Source organism: Corvus brachyrhynchos, unplaced genomic scaffold, assembly GCF_000691975.1.
Source record: "Corvus brachyrhynchos isolate BGI_N302 unplaced genomic scaffold, ASM69197v1 scaffold22, whole genome shotgun sequence".
Lineage (NCBI taxonomy): Eukaryota > Metazoa > Chordata > Aves > Passeriformes > Corvidae > Corvus > Corvus brachyrhynchos.
Window position 1 is genome coordinate 2,290,423 of NW_008238355.1, and position 16,409 is coordinate 2,306,831.

General features: G+C 44.1%; 1 protein-coding gene across 3 annotated transcripts in view; it reads left to right on the forward strand.

The window, feature by feature from the left end:
- IKBKAP (inhibitor of kappa light polypeptide gene enhancer in B-cells, kinase complex-associated protein) overlaps nucleotides 1–16,409 on the forward strand; it is a 31,663-nt gene that overhangs the window by 12,426 nt on the left and 2,828 nt on the right. Inside the window, exons 15-34 of one of the 3 annotated variants that reach the window (XM_017735356.1) lie at nucleotides 412–465; nucleotides 563–668; nucleotides 1,352–1,467; nucleotides 2,199–2,272; nucleotides 2,886–2,964; nucleotides 3,235–3,314; nucleotides 4,160–4,300; nucleotides 5,390–5,475; nucleotides 6,492–6,694; nucleotides 7,527–7,650; nucleotides 8,085–8,182; nucleotides 9,345–9,546; nucleotides 10,539–10,600; nucleotides 11,126–11,188; nucleotides 11,308–11,368; nucleotides 12,160–12,273; nucleotides 12,924–13,035; nucleotides 14,171–14,298; nucleotides 14,701–14,855; nucleotides 15,816–15,894. In XM_017735356.1, the coding sequence (XP_017590845.1) occupies nucleotides 412–465; nucleotides 563–668; nucleotides 1,352–1,467; nucleotides 2,199–2,272; nucleotides 2,886–2,964; nucleotides 3,235–3,314; nucleotides 4,160–4,300; nucleotides 5,390–5,475; nucleotides 6,492–6,694; nucleotides 7,527–7,650; nucleotides 8,085–8,182; nucleotides 9,345–9,546; nucleotides 10,539–10,600; nucleotides 11,126–11,188; nucleotides 11,308–11,368; nucleotides 12,160–12,273; nucleotides 12,924–13,035; nucleotides 14,171–14,298; nucleotides 14,701–14,855; nucleotides 15,816–15,894 (2,137 nt within the window). The remainder of the gene's footprint in view (nucleotides 1–411; nucleotides 466–562; nucleotides 669–1,351; nucleotides 1,468–2,198; nucleotides 2,273–2,885; nucleotides 2,965–3,234; nucleotides 3,315–4,159; nucleotides 4,301–5,389; nucleotides 5,476–6,491; nucleotides 6,695–7,526; nucleotides 7,651–8,084; nucleotides 8,183–9,344; nucleotides 9,547–10,538; nucleotides 10,601–11,125; nucleotides 11,189–11,307; nucleotides 11,369–12,159; nucleotides 12,274–12,923; nucleotides 13,036–14,170; nucleotides 14,299–14,700; nucleotides 14,856–15,815; nucleotides 15,895–16,409) is intronic. The other 2 variants (XM_017735357.1, XM_017735358.1) reach the window with 2 other exon arrangements.

Consider the following 16,409-nt stretch of genomic DNA (forward strand, 5'->3'; position numbering starts at 1 on the left):
GAATGACTAGATGTTTTGCTGATATTTGAGAGGTTTCTGTTCTTCAGTGTGCATCCAGCTGTAAGAACCTGCCTTGCTCTGCTCTGTAGTGGTCCTTTTCCTCTGGTATCCTAGACCAAGTGCTGCTGGAATAGAAAAACCTAGATTTCTAATGTGGCTTCTGCTTCCATTTTGTGACTGTGCAGTTACAGGTTAGGCCAAGCTGGATTTTCAGCCAGCAGTGTTTAAAGATGCTTAAGTTTAAGCACTCCTGGAAGAGAGGTTGGACGACTTGCTGTCCAGCTTCTCTTAAGTAATTCACATGAGGTACTTGGTACCTAATTGTAAGGTACTTCAATCAACTTATCAGTGTTGTGAAATACTGGAGGTTTTGATGCTGATAGCTCATAGTTGTCATCATTTTAATTACAGGAGGTGATCTTGGGCCTCACAGATCGATGCCGGTTTTTTGTTAATGATATTGAGGTACAAAGCTTTTGCTCTTCATTCCATCCCCTTTTCCTCTGCCAAAGGCAGCTTTCCTATTCTGGTCTAAACTGTGATAAACTTCATTTTTTTACAGGTTGCTTCTAACATCACATCATTCGCAACATACAACGAGTTTTTGTTGGTGACAACCAACTCCCACACCTGTCAGTGCTTCTGCTTGAAGAACTTATCAGTGAAAGGTAAATATCAGCAATGGCTGCCTGCTGCTGGTAACTCTTAGCATTTGTCTTGGAAGCACAAGATGTCCCCATTTTTCACATCCAAACCTGCTGTATTTGGGTTCCTCAAAGGAACTGTTTAAGAGACGAGAATAAGAGAGCTGCTTTCAGAAACCTACCAAAAAGCAAGGAGCTCAAGAAACTGACTATATATCACGTGCTTTTTACAGGAAAGAGAATTTGTGGTGTAGCTGACCCTTACACTGTTTTCAACAGCCTAGCCCTGCATTCTCTCCCTTCCCTCCATGTCCAAAAGAAGAAGTCTGTGCTATTTGAGGATGTGTGGTAGAGAGGGGATCACTGTAGAAAGAGTTTCTGGTGGTGCCTGGCTATGAGAAGTGTGATGACTTTGGTAGAGGCAGAATGACAGCTTACTGGTCCTCTACATGTTTTAGTGCTACTCTTGCCTGGTCTGTTGAGTTCTGTCATCCTGTTGTACAGAGGACACACCTCTGCTTTGTGTACAGGTACAACAGTGACTAGCACTGAGCAAGTTCTCATCCTGTCAGGAATTGCTGAAGATCGCTGCTGTATTGGTGGCTTGGTTGGTCTAGTACAACGTTGCCGGGCTCCTGCAACATAGGAGGTCCTTACTGGGGCACTGTGCTGCATGTGCCATGTGTGCTGATAAATGTTGTCTTCAGCCCTCCAGGCTGGCCTGAGCAGTGCTGCTGCACCCAACAGTGAGACCCTGCGCAAGGTGGAGCGAGGCTCACGTATCGTCACCGTTGTTCCCCAGGACACAAAGGTGGTGCTGCAGGTCAGTGCTCTGCCCATGTCTGCTGGCATCTGCTTTCAGGGTGTACAGGGGCCTGTCACAGTGGGTTGCTGGCCATCCTGCAAACAGTGTGTGCCGTGCTACAAAGCTGATGCCCTCTGGTGCTGCAGCACACCACCTCACAAATCTCCAGCTGCCCGGCTGGATGCAGAGGGATTTTGAGCATGCCAGTGGGAGTTAGGTTCAGTATAGGCAGAGAGATACCCAGTGCAGAACTGGGAAGGACTATTCAAGTTCCTAATGGCTGAGGTAGTGCAGTGCTAGTATTGTGGTTTCTCCCCATGAATCTCTAGACTCACTTCCTAGTACTTACTAGCAGCCCTCCCTTAGCCTTGGCACTTAGTTTTTTGCTGAGCTCACTCTTCAGAGCTGGCAGAGATTCACAGAATGGAGAATGATGTCGTTTGAGAGGCACTTTTGGAAGTGTGGAGCTCAACATCCTCCTCAGAGCAGGACTAACATGAAAACTTGATAGGATTGCTCCAGGTCGTGCTTGGTCGGGTAGAGTCCAGCCTTCTGAGGAAGGAATGTTTCTGAACTGAGAGAATATATTTCCAGATATTTTTCCACAGTTGTTGAAATTGCACGTCCTCGAGTGGGCAACGAGGCCCATGTGCTTGCAAGTAGCAGACAGGCCAAAGAAATTGGCCACTTTGTCTACAATGTAGGCAGAGTAACTACAAGTAAGTGATTGTGTGGATCTTGTGTTATAGATGCCAAGAGGAAATTTGGAGACCATTCATCACCGTGCTCTGGTTCTTGCCCAGATTCGGAAGTGGCTGGACAGGTAGATGGCACTGGTGTATTCTTGACTTCCCTCCACCAGTCTGAATTGTTAAGAGGTTGACTGACCTGGAAAAGAGAGGGAAGCTAAACTAAGAGGAATTGCCCATGTTAGGGGGAACAAAACTGTTTCTGGGGTGACCACCTAGAAGTCTAGCTTTCAGCGGTGCCAGGTGCTTCTCACTTCCCCACCGAAGGGCTTACTGTGTGTTCTGAGATTGGGTGGGTGGGAGAAATCTTCATCTGCTCCATTCTCCAGACATCTCAGTCACTTCAGGATTAAGCTAGCTGTTTTCCATTTTTTACTGAATTCATTTACAGTTAAATTTTCTGAAAGGGAAATTGATCCAAAATGTAACACTCTCTTTTAATGGAAGTAAAAATAATATAAGTTCTGTATTGCTTCATCAGCCTTGCATGCTGGTGTGTCCCACTGCAGGGGGCAGCAATGAACAGTACTGACCTTGCGCATTTTTGTGGAAGGCAGTCTACACAGCTTATTGTGTAGGCTGTTCTCTTCCACCTGGTTCTGTGCTTAGCTCTAGTCACTTGCCTTTATTTGCGGGTATTGCATCTCATCCACTGTGTAAACTGTCCCACTTGACTCATTTCTCCAGGCTTATGTTCAGGGAAGCTTTTCAGTGTATGAGGAAGCTGCGAATCAACCTAAATCTTCTCTATGACCACAATCCCAAGGCAAGTCTCCCCAGTTCTCTTGTGTTGTTCGCCATACTAATCTACCCTGGAATCCATCACCACTGAACAGTGGGCTCAAAACTGTAGGTGGTGCTTTGATTCTGCTTTCAGCAGTGATGGCTGTTCTGTACTGTAACATAATCATGCAGACAGATCCAATTTAGCATTTCATCCTATACTTTCAGACAAGGCCTCTGAATTTACTGTTGTACTTGATGTACATGTTCTTAGTGTTTAGAATAACAGTGGTAATATTCTTGTTCATTTCAGGTATTTCTGGAAAACACAGAAACCTTTATCAGGCAGATAGATTCTGTAAATTACATCAACTTGTTTTTCACAGAACTGAAGTGAGTATAAGTCTGCAAATGGAAGCATGCATGTAATTGGTGGGAAATTATTTTGTCAAAACATTGGCAACTCTTTGATGTGGGTGCAAGGAATCAGAAATCTGGCATGTTGAGTCATAAAAGCTTGAGTAAGCTTAATAGTTTCAGGGATAGTGTGTCTTGTTGGGAATTCCAGCTTACAGGCAGCCATTAGATTTTTGCAGCAACTAATTAGTACGTTATCTGAGTACTTTGACTTTTCTGCTCGTTTGCTGTAGAGCAGTAAATGAGAACAGAGAAAATTTTGTTCCCTTATAAAGAGGAGGAAGGTGGCACTGCATATCTAGAGTCTGAGGCCAAGATACTTGCTTGGATCCTCAAATCAAGTCCCCTGACTTCTTTCTTAAATGCTCAGTGAGGAAGCTTTATGATGATGGTAATTTCAGGACTTCTCAAGCTTGCTAAAGTAAATAATTGTGTAGGAACTGGTGCTATCACTTAGGTGTTTGGTTTGATTTTCAGTTTTAACCTGACCAGAAATAATAGCAAATGGCTTATTTTTCTGAATTATTCAGTGGATAAATCCACAGTGGATTTAGTAGAAGACAGCTGTATCTTGTAAATCTTGCCTTCCTTATTTTTTTGCGCTACTGAAGTAGTTGTTTGACCAGTTTTAGGGGTGTTTTTTTAATGCCTCTCTTGGCTGGCAATCAGTTGGGACCGACAGATTTTGGAGAGCTTTCTGTTAGTGTGGCAGCTGATGAGTAGTTATTTTCTGGATGCATTTGAGTTCCTTAACCTTATTGTCTTTGTTCTGGGCTACGTGACGGACAGTGCTCTTATTCACATTACCTGTTTTTATCTAGAGAAGAAGATTTCACAAAGAGTATGTACCCATCTCTGAATGGTAGCAGCAGTACCCATCCACGCCAGCATCCTGATCAGAAAAAAGTAAACCTCATATGTGACGTGATGAGAGATGCCATGGAACACATTGACCCTCAAAAGTGAGCACTTTGTTAACTGTAGGTGAAGAAACCATTAGAGAGATTTCTAATAAGTCATTGGCAGGAAGTGAAGCTGTCCTTCACATCAGTCAATTTGCTCTAGGTTCTCTGAGGTGAGCTTGTGCTTCACAAAACTAGCTAAACCATGCCTTGCTTCTGCTGAGGATGCTGTCCTGGAAACATCTAATAATTCCACAGATAACATACCAACATTTTACTACCAGAATTAAAATAATAGATGCAGGATGCTTGTGAAGGTTTGGAATACACCCTCAATTTAGGATCAGTCCATGTGCAAATGGAGACATGAGCAAGATTTTCATCTTGGTGAGTTGCTGACTGAAGCAGCTGGCCCTTTGGAAAGGTATCAGCTGTTCCATTTGACACTGAATTACTGTGTAAATGATGAGCTCCATATTCCTGATTGATCACCTTTTTGGTAACCATCCTCCTTGAATGAATTAACACCAGACAAGAATAAAAGCTGGGAAAATAGGATAATAACAGTGCCTGGTGAAATGGTGCTAAACTATTGGCTGCTTAATATTTAACAGTGGAGAGAGGAGCGACAGGTGGTGGGTAGCTGCTGAGCCCTGAGAATTTAGACACTTTCTAGCAAACAATTTCAGAAAATAAAGTATCTGCTTGGCTGGGAAACCTATTTTGAAGTAGTAACTGTGAATGGTATGAAAGTATAAATAACACCCTAGAAAACTTTCCTTTTATAAAAAAAGGCTATTTTCATGCCAAATTTCATTTGGAAAACTGTGTCCAGCTATCTGAAATGTCAGAGAGAGGTATGTCCTCTTCATGCTGGCTGGCATGGTAAGGAAGCTCATTCTACTCAAAACTCATCTCCAGCTTTGTGACATATTTGGGAAGACATGCTGAGTAGAAAAACCTTTCTGATATATTCTGTTCTTTTCCCATGTTTGCTGCCTTCCTTTAGGAGGATCAAAATACCTGAGCAGTTTCTTTTTTTTTTTTTGTTTCTAAGACATAAACTAGAACTTCCACAAACTGCTAAAAAAGGAATAAGCTGTGTTTCTGCCATCTCACTTTTTCATTCACCACTTCTCTTTTCTTCAGGTACTGCCTATCGATACTGACAGCACATGTAAAAAAGAGTCCTCCAGAACTGGAAATTGCTCTCCAGAAGGTCCATGATCTTCGAGGTTTTGTATCAGGAACTCAAAAGTTTTGAAAATGGGTGGTTTTCAGGGGCTTTGTGTTAAGGAAACTTTGCTGTCTGGGGAAAAAAAAAAACTGTTAAGGAGGAAGCCTCCCTGTCTGACCATCCAGGAGCCACACTGGCAGTCACGTTCGCACCACTGGAGCTGGGACCACCCCCCACACTCAGACCAGGGTTCCTTACCAGCTCAACCCCAGGTTTCTTTCCCACAGCAGAGTCTCAGACATCCCCAGCCTTAATTTAACTTAGTCTTGGCACAATAACTAAGTAACGAAATAGAGGTCCAGCTGGTCCCTCTGAGGAGGGACCCTCAACAAAGGAACCCCTGGGCCTCTGAGAACTTCTATACCTTCATAGTCTATCCCTGCAAAAATGTGGAGGTCCTCAGCTCCTGCTGTGTCTCAGTGTCTCACAGGTCTCTGTCCCCTTTGTTATGCAAGGGGTTGGGAGTTCACACTGGAGCTCTCACCACCCAGAGCTCAACCTGCAGCTTCCGCTGCAGCTGCACCCTGAGCTACTGCACTGAATGTGTTCCTCAAAACTTTGATTGTTAGCATGGTTCACCAAGAAAATTATTTTAAGGTGACTGTTAATGGAGCAAGCCACAAAACAGAAATGTACTTGAAACTAGCTGTGTGTTTAGGTACAGCAGCATATCAGTTAAGATATGCCCTCAGCTCACCCTTTTACCTAAGTTTGCTGGCAGATACCCCAGAGTTGGACCTGTTTTCACTTTCCAGTTGGAGCTCTACTTCTCTCCGCATGGAATAGGAGGTTCTTATTCTGGATCGTGCTATGTCAAGCTAGCAAACTTCGCCTTTATTCTGTGCTGATGCTTCTAGCTTGTCACAGTTGCACGCTCAGTGCTGTGCTTGGGATGGTCCTTGAAGTTGCCCAGTAAAGGCAAAATAACCCTTCTGCAAGGTAGAACAAGCTGTTAGTCTGATGGTCCCTCTCTGATGTCAGGGTTGTGCTTGATGATGCATCCTTTCCTCACAGCAGGTTCCACTGCTGGTGGTGTAACAGACCATATGCCACTTTACCTTGTTGCAGAAAGCGTTACGCCAGATGTCCAAGCTGTGAGTGCAGAAGAAGCACTGAAGTACCTGCTTTTCCTTGTGGATGTCAATGAATTGTATGATTATTCCTTGGGGACGTACGACTTTGATTTAGTCGTCATGGTGGCAGAGAAGTCTCAAAAGGTCTTGGCTTACAGTTCCAGCTAAGGAACTTATTTGTTTACTTTCTCAAAGGTTCTTTGGAGTCTGCAGATCAGCATGCATGTTTTCTTAGTAATGGCTCTCTACCCAGGCTGGATTCCAGTTGCTCAGGAGCCCTGTGTGTGCTTGGGCTGATGCTGGGAAGATGTCATGTCTCTGCATCCTTTGGTACTTCCTGAGCACAGCTTTGGAAATTTATTAGTGTTCATGGTGAAACAGTGCTTTTCTAGAGCAGCAAGGCGAAGTAGCTCTGGGGAAGGGAGGCACTAGTATCTGGAGCATTGTGAGTGCATGCCTTCCAGTCTCAGTTCTGTGCTCTTGATTCTTGCTTGTGTAGTGGTGCCCATGATAATAGCATGTGTCTTCATGTGGGTTTAATGTGAAGTGCCCATCTGCATCTTCGGAGTTTCCTAATGTTACAGCAAATTCTGCTGCCCATCAGTTAGAACACCCTATTCATGTTAATGGGTTTTATGACCTTTGGTGTGGGGAAGTTGATCTGGCTGCAAATTTATACGTAATCACAGATAATTGAAAACAACATTTGATATGACACATAAGCTTGAATTTTAAGTGTTACCAGCCTTTAGATACTGCTGAAGTCCATGTGGGAGCCTGGTAATTTAAGTTAGTAATTTTTGGCAACAGTATATGCACAAATCGATTTTTCAAGATGGCTTACATTTGGAAAAAAAAAGCCTTTTTTTAGCATATTATCATATATTTTCAAAATGGGACTGTGTGTTGGTGAAGATGGGTGCAAATAAGGATTTTAGCAGATTAGCTCAACTGCAGTTTTTATTGTTCTTTGCAGGACCCAAAGGAATACTTGCCCTTCTTAAATGCCCTCCAGAAAATGGAAACCAATTATCAGCGATACACAATAGACAGACACTTGAAGAGATACACAAAAGCTCTTGGCCACCTCAGCAAATGTGGTAGGTGTCCTAAGGAGGATTTCTGCAGTGTAACATTTCCATTTTGGAGATGCTCTGGGGGGAAATAGCTGAAGAAAGAGAAGGATTGTGCAAGACTATCTTCCCATTTGGTAATGTCTGGTGATCTTCTACTACGTGCTTTTTGTACTGTAGCTTGGTGCAGGGAGAAAGAAATGTTTACTGCTCTGTGGTCATGAAGTACATGAAGTCTCATGTTGTTCCTGTTTAAGTAATTTGTCCTTAGTTAATATCTCTGGCAAAAGCGGAGCAAACCTCAAAGAAGTGAATGCCTTGATTTTACAGTAGTAGAATGGGTGCTGTTTCACCCACGCACCTCTGGTTGCTTCTTGATGGTGTGAACCCAGACTGTCTGGGAGCTGGGAGGGCCATGTACTTTCTCTTTTATTTTTAAAAAAACTAAATTATTTCTGCAGGTCCTGAACACTTCTCTGAATTTCTGAACTTGGTGAAGGATCAGAATCTATATTCTGAGGCCTTGAAACTGTACCCTTCTAGCACTCAGGAGTACAAGGTGCGTAAGCTCGTGACAGTGCAGTGTCAAAGGTTTTTATTCCTTTATGCATGTGTTCGGATACCCTCAGCACCTTGCGTGAGGGCAGGAATGAAGCCGCAGTTCCTGGTGTTCAAGTTCTGTAGGTCATTGCTATTGCAGTGTTGTCTGAGACCCTCCTCTGAGGTAAGGGCTGGAATGACTCTCACTCAGCACTAACCCTGCGGGCCTGGTCATCAATGGTTGTTATTCCTTCAGTCCTGTGACTCAGAGAGCACCTGGAAGTCCTGTTTCTTCTGCTGCACTGTCTTGGAGTGTGCTGAATAACTCCCATAACCTCAGAAAGACTTCTTCCTGTCTTGACCTCTGTGTGGCTTGCAGATTGTGTGGGAACAATTTGTTATCCTTAAAGTATTCTGAAAAGTGCTGGAGAGCTTGGACGCTTTTAGATGTGCTGTTTCCTAGTACCTAGTGTCCCTTATTGGTTTCAGTAGTACTGAAGAACTTTAGCTTGTCCAAGGTTGAGATAAAACGTAAATCTAAATGTAATCTAATGTAGATATTGTAAATACACAACACACAAGCCTTTGTACAAGGAGGAGTTGAGTGAGGGGGGAAATAGAGAAAATTGATCTGTTTGCAACACAGTGAAAGCAGAAAGGAGTCTTTACTCATGAGGGAGGTCTGTTTCCAAATGACTCATTGGGAGTGTTTTATTATTCCCCCTGTATCCTTCCAGTCAAATCCACTTGCCCCTTCTTCATGGAGATAGTGAGCTTTGAGTAGCCTGTGCCTATAGAGTTACAGGGCTCGCATGTTCCCTTGTGCCACAGTTTCCTAAAGTAGGTTGGTTCAGAGAGACATTCTAACAAAAACTGTTCATGTGGGTGGGGAGGAAGGGTCTGGTTTCCTGCAGTATCTAGTTTACCCAGCATTTGGTTTGGAGAGTTAGGTACCTCCCTGTGTCATTTGCTGTAGCTTTGTGAAGTGTCTCCGTGTGCTGATCATCAGCCCTTAGCTTGATACAGTTTGAAATGGGGTTGAAACTTTGTGCCTAGAAACTCCTTGTAGAAGTTGGATAGTAGGCTTTTGTTGATGAGATGTTGATGTTAATTTTTACTAATGGAGGACTGCTACTGATGTTAGTAATTTTTTTTAATTTTTTTTTGTCCCTTTCTTTCAGAATATCAGTGATGCATATGGGGAGTACTTGATTCAGAAGCAGCTGTATGAACAGGCTGCATTGATACTTGCTCGTGCTGGAATCTTTGCAAAAGCACTTGGTGCTTTTCAGAGCAGTGGCAGCTGGCAGCAAGCCCTGTGCATGGCAGCAGGGCTTGGCTACACAAAGGATAAGCTGTCCAGCCTGGCACGGAGCATGGCAGGTAGGCCTTGAAGAGATGGAAATGTGCAGAGCAGGAGTGGCTGCTGTTATTTATGGTTCACTTTGGTTTTTCCTAAAATTCAATGAAAACCTCAGTATTCAGCAGCGTTTTTCTTAAGTGAGAACAAAGATCCAATGTTTCCCCAAGGGTTTGTGCATTTGGACATGACCTTTGTTTCCCAAAGGAGCCAAAAGATGTTGAAGCTGAATTGGTAGGCAACACAGGAGCTGCCAAGCAAGCTGTGGCCTTGGCTGCTGCCCAGTGCTGACTGCTTCTTGCCTTGTCCCTTTGCAGCTGGTTGCCAGACTGCTCTTCCAAATTGCCCCGTTGGTTAACCTCCAGGAATGGACATGCACTGAAGTGTCTGACATTACTGAGGCCTCTAGGCATTACTGAGGCCTCTAGGCATTAATAGGTTGGTGAATGTGCCTATTCACCAACCTTAAAGGCTGTTGGATAATTTGGAGCTGCATCTTGTTTTCTCCTTGAAGCCAGCTAGCAGCTAGGACCAGCTGGTACATGTAAAGCTGTGTGCTGTCCTAAGGAGAAAAAGGTAGCTGGTCACAGAATTTGTGCTCACTAGCACATATCAGTCCTGAGATGTGTTGTGGACCTGGTAAATATTTCAACAAGAGAAATTTCACCTATTTCAGCAAGAGAAATGGAGCATTGTCCTGAATTCAGCCTTACTCAGAGGTGGAGTTTGTTAAGGGCCACTTAACACAGAGGGAATATGGCTTCTGGAAGGCTAGTCTTCCAGAGTTGGATACTCCAGTATTTGCTTTTCCTGTCACTTAATATGATTTAAATCCTTCATGCCTTTAATGGTTTTACATGGTGCCCCTTTTAAATCGCAGTTTTAATTTAGCAATTGAGTACATGCGTGAGCAGATAGAAAGTGTCTTAGTGAGTGGGATTTTCCTCTACTTTGTATTTTTGTGGCACAAAATCCAGCTGTTTCTTAAAAGCTGAAACTCCACTTTTTCTGGTAGGAAAACTGGTTGAACAGAGAAAGCATGCAGAGGCAGCCATACTCCTGGAGCAGTACACTCAGGTAATGTAGTCACCCTCCTGCCTGTGTCCCAGTAATGCCCTCTGTCAAACAGATACACCATCCATGTTTCCTCTCTTCTCCTGCACCACCTGTGGCTCCATGCATGCTGACAGCAAAACAGTCCATGCCATGGGCCCTCTTGGGGAGGGCAGAGCAGGTCCGGGTGATGCAATGAGCAGGCTGGGGATAAATGTGGCGTCCTTGAGTTTTTCCACTTGTGAAGCTGCCCGTGCTTTGGTATGAAAAGCTTTTGTCTCAGCTGAAACATCAGGGCTGGAATAAGGAAGAGAGTTCCAGAGGGATTTCCCCTTAGTGTGGGAGAAGTAACATAGTTTCGCTGGGTTGGTTTGTGGTTTTTGTTTGCTTGTTTGGTTTTTTATGTCAACAGATCAAAGTAGCTGGCATAGTAGTGTTGTCCTCTCTTGACTGTGGTACTGCTGCATAGAAATACCCATCTGAATAGCTTCTACCTCAATGTGTAATACTAACATCAGCAGCAGGCCATGGTTGCTCTTTTCCTTCTAGGACTATGAGGAGGCTGTTCTCCTGCTCTTAGAAGGGGCTCTTTGGGAAGAGGCTTTAAGACTGGTAAGATACTTCAAATCATAAGAACAGAAGTGGTAATACATCTTCAGAGTGCAAGAACAGAGGGATATGATCTGGATTAGATCCTTAAATGATACCTTCTTTTCTTTTCCTTGATCCAGATTCACAAGTATGATAGACTGGATATCTTGGAGACCAACTTGAAACCTGCTATTTTGGAAGGTGAATCTGTGCAAGAATCTAAGATTTTTCTGTGCTATAGAGGCTAAAGAAGATCTTTGCTGGGTCTATGGGAAGTCACAGCATTCCAGTATTGGAAAGTGTATGGAAGGATACTTTGCTTCCATCTAATTGATGCTGCTCAGTTACCTGCATTTGCCTCTCCTTGATGCATCTTGAAGCCCTGCAGTGTCATGGTATCTTTTTAGCTTAGTCAGGCTCCTTTGGAGCTTTTCCAGACCTCACAGTCAAAAGCTGCAAAGGGGTCTGTGTCTGCATGTCCATAACAAGCAGGACAGTCCTTGTTCCAGAGCACATGTGGCAGCAGACCTATGGATCAGGAAAATGGCTAGCTGTCCTGTAAGCTTTGATAAGTAGTTTTTGGAAATAAAAAATTATTTGATAGCTGTATTCTCCCTTCCACACAGGAAGGATCTTCTGTTACTATTCCTTGTTCTTTCTTCTCATGCTTGATGAGTTGAGGGATTTTTTTTCTTTAATTTAAACCTAATTAATGGAGAGAGACTTAGCCATAGAACTTTCTGTTCTTACTGTATCAGAAACAAGACTCTTGTTCTAGAACATATTTGTCTGGCAGGTTAATTCACTCCACATCCAGGTGTATCTTGCTTGGTGGGCTCCTGTATTATAAGCTTTGAATTTCCTTCCACTTGAGTCCTTTTGTGTGCTTTGCACCTGATTTCTGAGCTTGTTGAAGGACTATGCTTGTGTAAAAAATGCTTTTCTGTTTCTCTTGCAAAAAATGTTTATGTTTTGATTTTCTTAATGAGCAGCTCAGAAAAGCCAGCTGATCTTCCTAGATTCCCAGAAAACAGCATTTCTTCGCCATAAGAGTCGCCTGCAAGTGGTCCGAGAGCTGAAGGAGAAGGCCTGTGAGAGCCTGCAGGGTTGGTATTGAAGTGCATATGACTTTCTCCTGCATAAGTAGCTGTGATCATATTTGTGTCTGTGGTTTCTATTTGCTCTGATGGAGCTGTGCTCTCCTCTAGCTCGAGTGGAATCTACAGCAGTGAAACAGCACCCTTCTCAACCCCTCCTCACTTCGTACTTGGAGTGTGGTTATTCTGTATTTTCACCTCTACCTTGGGTCACAGCTTTCCTGGAATGAAAATGCACCTGAAAGCTCTTCAAAATGACACAGCATTGTCTCCACAGTACCATCTTGGCTGGGTGAGATAGTGCTCAGCATATCCTTTGTGCCAAATATCTATGGGCATATTCACCTGCCAGCTCACATAGGCTCAGGGAGTTTTTCCAAAAGCAGAATGCTGTGTCCTAGTGCAGATCTGTTGCACTGAGATTGTCATCCCTCTGATGGTGCTGTTCAGTGTCATGATCCCCACCAGGGCAGAGGAACAGTGTCTCACAATTACTGTTTCTTCTTGTGTGCTGGCTCAGTGGGGTTGGGAGCCACAGAGCTCCAGAACACCAGCAGGTAGAATAAATCTGCCCAGCAAGCAACACAGATCAACCAGAGAGAAAGTTTGAAATAACTGACCTTTTTCCATACTGTGACAGTTGTGACCATGTTTTGCAGATTATGAAGTGCCAAATTGCCCAGAATTGGAGCTTTTCTCTGAAACCAGCAGTGTTGTGACAGCCAGTGACATGAACAGCAAATATTCACACAGCAATTCAAGAATATCGGCGTAGGTATCTGCCTTCAAATCAGGTAGTGACTGTTCGGGCGTCAGCATTCAGGAGGTCAGCTTGCTCATGCTTGGCATGCTCCTCCTTGCAGCTGTGTGTGCCTTGGAGCTGCTTTAATTACAGGCATTTCATCTTTATTTTAACTCTCATTGGAAGGGAAAGAGCAGAAAATGCCAGCAGCTACTAGTGCAACAGGAACTGAGAGCCCGGCAGAGGAGCTGTGAACACAAGACTCTGGGCGGGTTCTGGCTCCATGGGTGTTGGGCATGTGGCCAGAATAGCTGGCTGTAGAGAGCTAGACACAGAATACAGGCAGAGCTTCTCAAATATTAACAGCATGTGCGCATGTCTTCTGTTCTTTGGCCCAGGTTTTGCACTTGGTGTGTGGGGGTTGCTACTAAATCTCAAACCAATGTCTTCCCACAGTGGTTGTCTGCACTGAGTGCTCTCAAGAATATGAGCTGCAGTGTGGGGTGGGGTGTGTAACAGGCTGGTGTAGTCTGTGGGACCACTTCTGAATTCCCTGGCTGAACTGTGGAAGAATACAGTTGTGGGAAAAATGTGGACTTTTTAGATACTTTTTTTTTGTGGACCGGATGTAAGCAGAAAGAGAATGCAGCCTTAGTATTCAGCGTCAGAGTGTGTGGATCACTTGGGAACATCATGCAAGTAGGTCTGGCCTATGAATGAATTTGCTTTCCTGTGATCATGGGTAGGAGCTGAGCAGGCTCTGGAGATGGCAGAAATTAAAATGTTCACAGCCAAGCACAGACCCTGGCCACCCGTGTTTTAAGTGAACGTCAGCTTTGCCTGATAGTGACTACTGCTTTGTGCTTGGAGCAGCTCCTGCTTTGTGTTGTAGACATGCTTTAACCTTGCTGAAACATGGAGCAGTCTTTTTTGGAGCAGAGAAACAGCCTGACTCCTGTCTTGTGTTTCAGACCACAAAGGATTAAGGGTTGAGTAGCACTGAAAACATTGTCACAGTGCTTAAGGTTACATGCAGTCCTCTGTCACTGAAGAGAGCAAGCACTTGAGTGACAGGTGTCATGTGCACTGTTGATGTTCCTTCACACTTACCCTGTTAGGAGTTAATTTTGTTGTGCACATTGTAATTGAACACGCTCTTTTCAGGCGATCCTCAAAGAACCGACGCAAGGCGGAGCGTAAGAGATACAGCCTGAAGGAGGGGAGTCCTTTTGAGGATATTGCCCTTCTGGAAGTCCTGGGAGAGAGTGTTCGTGCTGTTGAGACTGTGAAAGGTAGGACAATTGGTGATCTTAATCCATGCTGCAGCTTGTGAGGATGAGGACAGCTAAGGTAGTGTGCCCCCTCTTGTCCTTACTCTGTGTGCTGGGGAGAAAAGCTGCCTGGTCCATACAGCCATCTGTGTTGGACCTTGGTTTAGTTCATCTGCCTCTGTGCTCAGAATAATGTGTGAGCGCTCTGCATTTGAAGTTTGGGAGCAGAGAAAAGAGGCCTTCGCAGTGCCACTGCAGATTTTGTCTTTTGTTCTTGAATGCTGTAGGGACTCAGTAGGAACAGAACCGGTTCTGAGTTCTGCTCTCCTTCCTGTGTGAGCTGATAGCAAAAAAGTGCAACTGTTTATTTAGTATACCTGTGTTAATTGCTGTTTATTGCTGTGCTTCTGTTCCCTCCTGCAGGAGAGATACACATCCTTCTGAAGCAGCTTGTGCTCTTTGGTTATGATGAGCAAGCTGGGGAACTGCAGCAAGTCCTGGAAGAGGTTTTGCAGTTGATGGAGACCTCAGTCCCAGAAATCTGGACTCCAGACCTGCAACAGAGCTCTGTCAGCCTGGTCTGTGCTCATCTGCAATACGTGTCACACTCACTAGACAGTATCAAGTGTTTAGCAGTATTTTGCCTTCTCAGCAGAGAACCCAGAATCCTTCCCTGGCTTTCAAAATCTGGGGTTTTTTTCTGTTAGAGGTTCAGTAGACATTCATTCCATGCAGGACCTGCCGAGTCAGTACACTGTAGATGTGTACATGTTTAGCCTACTGTGTGCCTTGCACTGAATGCCACACTGGATGTGATGAGGTCTCCTGAGGCTTGTGTTGCCTTGTACTAGTGGTGACTTGTTTTTGTAAGCTCCATCTTAAGCAATTTCTAGAATATAGAAACACTCTCTTCTTTTCTAGGCCTAATGGTAGAAGTGTACTAGAGTAGTTGTTGTCCAGCCTGGGACTGGTCAATTTAGTCTGAACCATATATCGTAAGGTGTATATTACCAAAAAAAAGGGTTGTGTCAGGCTTCTAAGCTTCAGCTTAATGCAGAATAAGGAAATCACAAGGACTTTAGTTAGTTCCCTTCCAGAGTTAAAAAAGTCTTTATTTCTAATAAGTGGTTTCTGAGCATTTATGGTGAACACAAGATGTTCCCCAGTATCTTCTCCCTAACTGTTGATAGCAGGACTCTTAAAGACAGATTAAAATTGTTCTGTGTGAGAAGGAACAGAGACTCCCAGATGAACTTCAAATATTGATGGTGCTGTAATGAAATTAGTCCTGGGCGCTGTGAAGAAGTAGGTGCTGGGAGAAGAGTTCTGTGTCCTGAGAAGCTGTGTGAAAGGAGTTATCTCTTCCTGCCTCTGTGTTAACTTTTCTGAGACATTACTGGGCTTTGATCACACATTCCTGTTCGCTTTGTACTGTGAGGTCTCCTGGTTTTGGACAACAATAGCAGAGTTTCCTTTGAGAGTATCCCTGCTTGTGCTTTGCTTTGTTCAGGTTGGAACATGGCTATTGCTTCTTACAGGTCCTGGGACCCAATTCAACTGCAAACAGCATTATGGCTGCGTATCAGCAGAAGAGGATGGTGCCTCCTGCTGTACAAGGTTAGTTGAGGCTCTGAGTTAGGTTTGGATGTCAGGGAGGTTAGTGGGCTTCAAGGCTCTCCAAGCACTGCTACCTGCCAACACTTGTACCAGTTACTCAGCTGTGGTGGTTCCTTGCTTTTCTTCATGATGTACCATCCTGCCTTGTGGCAAGTGAGCAGCTTTCTCAACAAAGTTTATTTTGCTCTGAATTCCTGTGCTAAAACTTCCTCAGTTTAAAACTGTCTCCTGTGCTAAAATGTCTCAACTGCTCCTGGCTTCCTGTGTGTTTAATGTCAATCTGTTGTGAGGAAATTGAAAATGTGATTTCTTAAGGAATGTGTTAGATAATTCTTCTTGTAACTTACCTGCTGAATTTTTCTCTCTGGCTTTGGCAGTCAGGCCAGGCTCTTGACCAGGCCAGGCTAGAATCTGTCATGTTGCTTTGCCATTTTGAAGTCCTTACAGTGAATACAAAATTAGGGCTGAGAGACCTAGCAAAGGGTGGTCCCAACTCCCCAGTCTTCCCTCTCCCC